The sequence below is a fragment of the Arachis hypogaea genome, chromosome 15 (assembly GCF_003086295.3).
Source record: "Arachis hypogaea cultivar Tifrunner chromosome 15, arahy.Tifrunner.gnm2.J5K5, whole genome shotgun sequence".
NCBI lineage: Eukaryota > Viridiplantae > Streptophyta > Magnoliopsida > Fabales > Fabaceae > Arachis > Arachis hypogaea.
Window position 1 is genome coordinate 137399212 of NC_092050.1, and position 9240 is coordinate 137408451.

Below are 9240 nucleotides of genomic sequence, written 5' to 3' on the forward strand. Positions count from 1 at the left end.
TTATATTTAACTAATTTTAGTGATTAATTTTAATATATTTTAAATTCAATATCATCTAATGACCAATATGCAATATAAGATCTTGCACAAAGGCAAATCACGTTACTATACAACAATGATTGTACTTCAAAATTAGTTTAATTCAAGAGGCAATCAAACAATAAAAATAATAAACTACGATCTAGAACAACACTTTAGTATGCTATAATGAGAATTTGATTTTATGTTTATTCTGGTAAGTTTTGTGTCTCTTAGTATAAGGAAAGGACATAAATTAAGCAAGGAATATCCTATCTCTAGAACCATGTTAAGGAAGATTTTAAGGCTCTATAAAATCTTGTTCATCAAAAACTTGTTATCGCATGACATAAAAAGTAAGAGACTTATGGCTAGGAATAATGTAAAACATGTTACTGCAATGTTAATAATTGGAGTGGTCATTTGTTCAGCGATTGCTGAAATCCATACAAGTCAAGAATGGCCTTGGACTCCAGTTTATTATGTTGCATCTACATTACAGGATTGTCTTCTGCAATGTCGAATACATTATCATTTTGATGAGAGAAATTTCCATCAATGCATTCTTAACTGCTATGCCACGGTTGTCAAGTAATATAGTAATGGTAAGCATCTAAGCTATTGCATTATTAGTTTCTGGTATGATCATGTTTAAAAAATATTACGAGTATCGATCGAGAGATCAATGAATTACTGAGGAAGTACCAAGTTATTAGGAGCAATTCTAAATTTCTAATGTTGGTTTTTTTATTTTAATATCACGTTAGTATTTGTGAGATGATATATTATGATTAGTGATTTGAAATTAAATATGAGATATATTATTTCAATGTTTAAAAAATTAACTATTTTCTTACTAAGAAAATTGACAAAATCAGTAGAATGAAAATTTATTTTAAATATTGGAGATCAAATTAAATCAAATTAAATATAGGCATATTTTTTAAAATTTTCAAAAAAAATATATTTTACTCCTATATATTTATTATATATATAGAGAGAGATAGATTTGTTTAAGAATATTTTATCCATATATATACCATGATAAGTATATATCAAAATTAACTATTAAAATTAGTCACTAAGGTAAAATATATATTGGAATATAAAATATACACTAAAAAATAAATTAAATTTTACATGTATTTATATATAAATATATAGTGACTGAATTTGGTGTGCAAATAGTATTTCTTTGTGTGTATATATATATAGACAAACACACGTTTAATTTGTTTAAGAATATTTTATATAATAACTAATAAGTTCTTAATTCTTGTCTAGACATGGAAGGTCAAAAAAATTTTGAAGTAGTTTCACAATTATTCAACTATATGAAATGCAATACAAGTTTCAATGAGACACTTAGGCAATCATAATACTTCTTAAAAGTTCTCTTAATGACATTAATTAAGTATTTTACAAGTTTAGTTTAATTTAGCTTTGTTCTTTTCTTTTAAGAACTAGATTATATATTTTTGTTTCTATGCCTTCATCAATTTGAACTAGTAGCAGTATACAATCACAACCGCTACTGTAAGGGGCATATTATCACAAATTTCCAATACTTCTATGTAATCTATAATAACTTCACTTGTTTTTGTAGGCCTGTTACATTGAAATTCAAGTATATCTTACAATAAATTGAAGACGATTCGAGCTCTTTGATTATATTGGGAAGTGATTCAAGCTACTGATTTCTGGTGTTTCATGATTTTGTTTTTGATGTTTACTTCGCTGTCCTATGGTTTACTTATCCTTGAATTTCAATGGCTTAAAATATTATGCTATAAAATAATGGCCACTAATTTTATCATATCCCATCCTAGTTGAAATTTAAACAAATATGCTATTGATATATGAAGAAACTGTTCACTGTTCAGGACTCTAATTAAACGAGTGTGAAACTTCAGTGTTTATACTTTTTGCTTATAAAATACACTACATATTCAACCATTAGCAATAGATAATATGATTTATGATCTAGCGTGTGTTTTTTTCACAAATTTAAGGGTAAATCGCAGCGACTCTTCTCTGCTTATGGTTTCCAAGTAAATCGCAGAAGCTGTTTTCTTTTTACTGTGTATTACATGTAAACCGCAGTGGCTTGTGGTTTAAACGAATATCGCAGCTACCTATTGCGATTTACTGCAAAACACAAAGCAAAAATGTTTTACGGTTTAAATACTTAAATTACATCGACATTTTGCTTATTTCAGTTATTTTTCAAATTTCTTGTAATCCAGGGCGATTTACTAACAAACTGTACATTTGTTTAAAAATAAATAATAAGTTCATAATTTGGACTTCATTCTTTAATACAAAATAAAGATGGTAGAACTATCCTTAACTAAAATGAGAATCATCACGCCGCTAATTGTATATCTCTACAACTAATTTTATGTATACTTTGGTTGCTTACGGTATCTCCTAATTCGACAGATCAAAGACTAATTTATTGCGGATCTAAATTCTATTTAAGAGTCTGTCGCCGGCCAATAGGGTTGCTGCATGCACAAGAATTTAAACAATTTTATGTATACTTTAGTGATATTATGTTAAAGTTCAATTAGTGGTAGAAATATACACGAATTTTATTAGACATCCAACTAAAATACCAGCCAACTTGAACCAACTTTTTAAATTTTAAAAATCCTTTAAATTTCAAAAAAACGGGCTTTTCATTGTCTTCTTCATCCTCTTCTTCTTCCTATTCCTCTTCTAGCGACGTTATGCGCTCGTTTGTAATTCCTCTTGAGCGCCCCCAAGGGCAAACCCCTGTCGCACGCCGCCGTCCTTCCCCTGAAAAAAAATCCCGAAACTTAGGAAACAAACATTCACTTATTCATTTATTCAAAAAGAAACATCCAAAAAAAGTCAAAGAAAAAATTCAAAAAAAAAAACGTACACAAGCGGCTTTACCTTGTCTATGGAGTGCTTGCATTTGCGACTGCTTCATGCAACGACCTGGAGCGTCAACAACGGTGCTGGCAGGAAGATCGGCGACACAGCAAGAGATGCTCCACATGGAGGGATTGATTGCGCCGATGATACGTTGCATGGAGAGCTGTGCGTCGCAGCAATGACGAATCAACGCTGGGAGGACGATGACGAGGTCCAGCGCACTCTCCGGCAATCTCAGACAACGAGAACTCACGCCAAGTGGAGCACGACGTGAAGGATCCGAACGCGCCACTCACAACGATGAGGATTCCATGCAGGCTGGCCCGATGCAGCGCACAGAAGAGTGGCGGCAGAGTCACAACCGCAACGGATATTCGATGATATTCAGTAGAGGATTATGCTACGGTAATCCTAATTTTGTAGCACTAATCCTAATTATTGATAATTTTATTTTTTAAAAATTTAAAATCCTATTTTTTAAAAAAAGTTCAAATTAGCTGATGATATTCCTCTTTTTCAATAGGAGATTGCTACACATACAAGTCTTTTTTGGCTTATAAGTCTTACAAGTTGGCACAAGCCCAACAAAAAACACGTATTACACTCTCACATTCAAGAGTAAATAAATGCACGTTATTCAACCACTTCCTGTTTCCAAAGCGTGCTACTCACCATGCATTATAAACGACTTTTCTTCTTCTTCCTCTATGAAAACGAGTTTCTTGCCAAATTTGAAGATAATGGAACTTCAGAAATACACCCAAACGATTACAGAAATATACCCAAAGGATTACAGAAATACACCCAAACGGTTACAGAAATTCACCCAAACGGTTACAAAAATACACCCAAAGATTACAAAAACTACACCCAAAAGATTTAAGAAATACACCCAAAATTCGTTGAAGTACACCTTATGCATAATTCAGAACTAAACTCTTTCTCTTTCTCCTCCTCATTTTCTACTACTTCTTCTTCTTCAAAAACGATTTCAGAGTTTGATGTCAAAAAACAATGGAAATCGAAAATAACAAAGAAAGAAAATAGAGAGAAAAGCACGTAAATGAAGAAGGAGCAAGAGAAGACAAGAAACAAAAGAAAAGAAGAAGAAGAAGAAAAGGAAGAAGAACATGCAGCAAGAAGAAGAAGAACGTGCTGTGAAAACGTGCAATAACGGTTGAAGAAAGAGAAAGAGAAGGCAAGAAACGAAAGAAAAGAAGAAGAATAAGAGGAAGAAGAACGTGCAACAAGAAGAAGAAGAACGTGCAGTAAAAAAGTACAGTAATGGTTGAAGAAGGAGAAAGATAAGGCAAAAAACGAAAGAAAAGAAGAAGATGAAGAGGAAGAAGAAGAAAAATGTGCGCAAGAAGAAGAAAAAGGTACACTTGTAAAGACTTGTATAAAAAAATACTTGTATATGGAGAATTTCTCTTCTCAATATACGCTTTGGTCAATTAGACTTTTCCAATGAAAAGATTCACTCTACTATAATTATTACATACAAATTTACTCCTCATTCCGGTGGACATTTATTAACAACTGACCTAGTAACTTCACGGCACGGCATGTAACGTATTATTTTCCCGTTAAAAGTTTAAATACAAAGATGTTCACAAGTAACGTATTCTGGATTCAACATAATTAAATTTATCAAACTGAGTTGTGTTTACGCATTCAAAAACTGGAGATATGAAGCAAAAGTTCGAAAATAGAGGAAAATGAAGGTATTGCAAGTGTTTGGTTAAGGACATGGTAGTACAGACGTTTTTTCCAAAAGCACCCTTTGTGGTGATCTAACGAGTTTCCCTGGAAGCTGGAAACAACCCCGAACCAACCCAACCCAACCCAGCTTCCCCTTATAGTACAGAAAAGAACACCAAAATTACTATAATTTTCTACAGAATGCCTATGAAATGAAGACAACAGCTCTTCTAAAGGACCTGTGATGATGACCGGTCAGGACAAAATGCCTTACTCGCACTTGATGGATCGATATATGTGGCGGACAAAGAGTAAAGCCGCACGGAATCCGACAGTTCCAAGCATCAAGAAGAAACCATAGCATATGCATGCCATGTATCCAAAGAAAAATGACGTCTGCATGAATCCAGACATGTCCGAGCGAGCATAGTAGTAATACAGACAGTAGGCATAGATAAATAAGCCAGTTGAACCACCACAGAGGAATGATCTGTAAGGAAACAAGAAACAAATTGGTCAAAGTTAAGTAAGGTAAAAGAAGACACTGAGTCAATGAACTGCAAGTATTAAATTTTGAAAGCATAGAAAGTTACAAGTGAACTACCAACTAAACCTTATCTCACTAGGTGAATATCAAATATATGCATCAAATGACACTATATGCTGCTCTGTAATAGATCATATCCATGTTCAATTATCTAATCTCTTAACAAATTCGTTTTGAACGAGCATATTCCCATCACAATAAGGTTGAGATAACTAAACACAATAGAACAAGGAAAGAAGAATGCTTATCCATGAATAATCACCAATGTCATTTTGAAAACTAAACTATCAAAATAAAATTGGTAAAAGCCAATAAGGTTATGGAGTCTGCATGGTTTGGAGAAACTCATCAACAGCATTATTCCTATAATTGTCTTCAAAATTTTATGCATATTGACCATTCAAAACAGCTCACTTTCATTTGAAAAAACTGTTGATCAATTTTAAGAGTTAAAAAGATAAAAAGAAAGGGGGGAGAAGGAATGAACCCATATACCTCAATTCAATAACAAAATAATACATCTACCAAGAGACAGCTAATTGAAAATTCAGTCCACACACCCCATATTCACGAGCTATCAAGTAAGAATATAATAAGCAATCAAGCCATGATCATAGAGGGAAAGTTAACAGAGAGAGAGAGAGAGAGAGAGAGATAGAGAGAGAGAAAGGGGGGGGGGGGAGGACAGTGCTTTCATACCTCCACCACCACTCGTGATCCTCAGCAGCAAGCTGGAAGTAAGTCAATGCCACAGTAATGAAAGCAGTAACAATCAAGAGAATGATGAAGACAATGAACAGTATACTGTAGATGGTGTAAATCCTGTGACCCCAAACACTGGCAAATATATAGTATAGTTCAATGTATATTGCACTGAAGGGCAAAAACCCGGCCATTGCCATCTGGGGAATTGTTCCCCGATACCATGGCAAAGGTGGAATCTCCCTTGGATACTTGGTTGTACGGCAGGGAGCCTGAAATTCAGCCTTGCTATTCTTCCCAGCAATCCCACCCAACACAAGCAATGGAGATGTGACCAGTGTCCATATCAGAACTATAACCACAATTGTACCAAATGGGAGGGCCGCAGTAGCATTGTAAACAATTGCAACAGTGTTCAGGAAGCAAAATGTGAGAAACAATGGTCCACAGAAGAGGCACCCAGTCAATAGAAGATTCCTAACCTGTCATGACAAAGAAACTAGAATATAAATGGCCAGTGCCAAAAAAATGCAGGTTCAATGGGAACTGGATCAAATAGAAGGGCAAATTCACAGATAAATACCCAGTTTGATCCTTCTAATTGACAGTAGAAAGATGTTGCTGTATAGCCAGCAATTCCTGAAGTGAGAGCATAAATGACAACAAGTGCGGTAAACAGAGCACCTCGGTTGTATGGGTAAAAGACTCCAACAAGTGCCAAGATGAATATGAATACCGTACTGCAAAGCATGCAGTAATGCGAATTATTTATATGAAAAATTAAATATTAACTTCCCTGAAGTGAAGCTTCCAAATAGAGACATTCAGAGGGGCCAAAAGAAACTCACAGGGTAAACAATTGGGTACCAGATCCAAGGGCAGCTGCAAATAGAGACTTGTATTTTGGAAATCTAAATACATCTCCATGAATATATTTCCAACCAGTCTCTTCTTGGTCCTCAGCAGCTTCCTCATCATGGGCATACCTATTCAGAAATGAATCAAGGATAACACCTACGTATTAGTACCTTACAAAAAACAATAAGCACGCATAAAAGATGGTGTAAAAATGCTTCATACTTGACAAAGTCATTCTTAAGGACCCGCATCAGAATTGTTGCAAGGAAACCAGTCAGCAGCAGGACCGTCACACATGAGTTGATAATCGAGAACCAGTGGATTTCCAAATGATGGGGTAGCGATGATGATTGTGAGTACTTATCCATCCGCTTCTCGAAGGGGGTGTTAGTCTCCTTCCACTTCACAGTATACAAGAACTCCACCTCAACCTCATTATCCTCTGTGACATCCACAAGTGCATTTGGATCCGTTCGCACATTGATCTCAATGACGCGATCATTGTTATAATATATGTCAAAGTGAATGTGCTTGTACAGGTAGTACTTATAATCACTTGGATCCTTTCCCTCCTTATCAACTTTCCCAATGAAACCCCAAATGGGCAAGTCATCATAGTACATCTGGAAGTAATAGTCTTTGCGAACTGCTGCTCGGAACTTGGCCACATCTTCCTTCTTCAGTGTCTTCTTGCAAACTGGCACGGAGTCCTTATCCTGCTGGAACTCTAACTTGTAAGGAGCACTAACTAAACGGTCACCGTTTAAGACCTCACCAAGAGCTTCTTTCTTCTCCTTCAAATCATCTGTAACCAAATCCAAATACAAAACCAAAATTTAAAGAAATCACAACCAGTGTAAAAGGAAAAACAACTGATTGAACATTAACGAAACTACGAAAGACCTGGGGGGGGGGAATGAAAAGAAAACCAACCTGGCAGGCAGAATGGTAGATCAAAATATCGATATGTCTCACTGAAAAATTAATGGGGAAAAATAAATTATTATTAAATAAATGAATCAACTCATAAGCCACCGACAAATTCAAATACTATATAAAAAAGCACATTATTACCAAAAATCGAGGTATTGAACTAACCAAATTATAAATCTACACTAAACAGATTCAAACATTCAGACATTTACAAAAGAACACACATTTACCAGAAATTAAAGACGTGAGCTTATAAATCTCCTACAAAAGTACAAATCCAAACATGAATCCATAAACAAAATCTACATAGATACACATTAGAGTCAAATATATATCAATACATCAGTTAAAAATCTCAGCACACAATTACATAAATCTACATTCTGCAACGACTTCAAACACTAATTTTGAATGTACAAATAGAAACGAAAAGCAAGTCGTTCACAACAGTTGAAGCTAGAAACGACAGATCCAGCGGCTACAAAGCGAGATCAAAGCTAAGCAGAGAAACAAACGAAGTTCGATAACTGAACCATAAGAGCCACACTGAAGAGCTAAGAATTTTCCAAGGCGGAGAAGAATTTACAGTGGAAGAGATCAGATCGGAGTTACCTTGGGTTGTGGAAAGGGCCAACTTTGTTTGCGTATAGAGGGACGATATTTCCTTCCTTGTATTTGTGATCTGAGGAATCGGATCTGACGGTGGAGAATGAGAGGAACGTGAGTGAGAGCAACAGAAGAGGAAGCAGGCGATGATTCTTCCTCATTGTTGTGTGTTAGTTTCTTCTTCTTCTTCTTCCACCTCTTCGATTTACGAAGAGAAGGGTCAGAGAGAGAAAGAGAGAGAAGAGAAGGTTTGAAGAGAAAAGACGAAAGGGAAGAGAAGAAGCAAAGGGGTTAATAAACACACAAAGAAACGAAGCGAAGGAAGAAGGAACCAAAAAATAAAATTGGAAGAGTGGTGAGTGAGGTGACACAGACTCACCGCCACACTCTTATGCCTGATGTTTTACCTTACCCATTTCTCCTCCTACCTTCATTTCTTAATTTTATTCTCTTTAATATTTTCATAAAAATTTAATTTTGATGCCGATTAGTTCAATTACATTCATCTTTTAGATGAGTATTAATCCCGTAAATATAAAATATAATTATTTTTAAAAAATATTAAATAATTATTAAGATTTATTATTTTTTATTATTAATTAGTTATTAATATTTAAAATTATAAAATAAAATATATTATTAAATTATTAAATTAAAAAAATTAAGTTGATAATTAATTAATTACGTGATAAAAAAATAATAAATTTTAATAATCTTTAAATTATTTCTTATAATTTTATTGATATGACAATATTATATATATATATATATATATATATAATTATTTTACACTAACAAAATATTAAAATTATATTTTTTTAAATATTTTGAATATAAAAAATATTCACAATAATATAATAAAAATATAAATATTTAGTGTTTATAAAAAAATATAATTACTTTATAAAACTTTAATTATTTTAATAATTTATTTATTTTATTAAAAAATATACACACACAAATATATTGTA

The 9240-nt window shown here is 33.7% G+C and overlaps 1 protein-coding gene and 1 long non-coding RNA gene across 2 annotated transcripts; one reads left to right on the forward strand and one right to left on the reverse strand.

Moving 5' to 3' along the window:
- Positions 1 to 339: 339 nt before the first annotated feature.
- Positions 340 to 1937, forward strand: LOC112747181 (uncharacterized). Its single transcript, XR_003174825.3, has 2 exons — positions 340 to 623; positions 1625 to 1937. It is a non-coding gene; the product is annotated as an uncharacterized lncRNA (long non-coding RNA).
- Positions 1938 to 4612: 2675 nt separating this feature from the next.
- LOC112750851 (transmembrane 9 superfamily member 3) lies at positions 4613 to 8754 on the reverse strand. Its single transcript, XM_025799739.2, has 7 exons — positions 8276 to 8754; positions 7664 to 7704; positions 6953 to 7535; positions 6721 to 6858; positions 6456 to 6612; positions 5870 to 6354; positions 4613 to 5113 (listed from the first exon to the last, which is right to left on the reverse strand). Exons 1-7 carry the CDS (start codon positions 8428 to 8430, stop codon positions 4894 to 4896), a joined length of 1779 nt encoding a protein of 592 aa, XP_025655524.1. The 5' UTR covers positions 8431 to 8754; the 3' UTR covers positions 4613 to 4893.
- Between the last annotated feature and the right edge of the window lie 486 nt (positions 8755 to 9240).

What these genes read in the sequence shown, in the direction of transcription:
- LOC112750851 (XM_025799739.2), bottom strand. Translation starts at nt 8,430, where the DNA reads ATGAGGAAGAATCATCGCCTGCTTCCTCTTCTGTTGCTCTCACTCACG. An exon ending in TCTACCATTCTGCCTGCCAG is followed by an intron (nt 7,536 to 7,663) that starts GTTGGTTTTCTT and finishes ATTTGGTTACAG; the next exon opens with ATGATTTGAAGGAGAAGAAA. An exon ending in CTTAAGAATGACTTTGTCAA is followed by an intron (nt 6,859 to 6,952) that starts GTATGAAGCATT and finishes ATTTCTGAATAG; the next exon opens with GTATGCCCATGATGAGGAAG.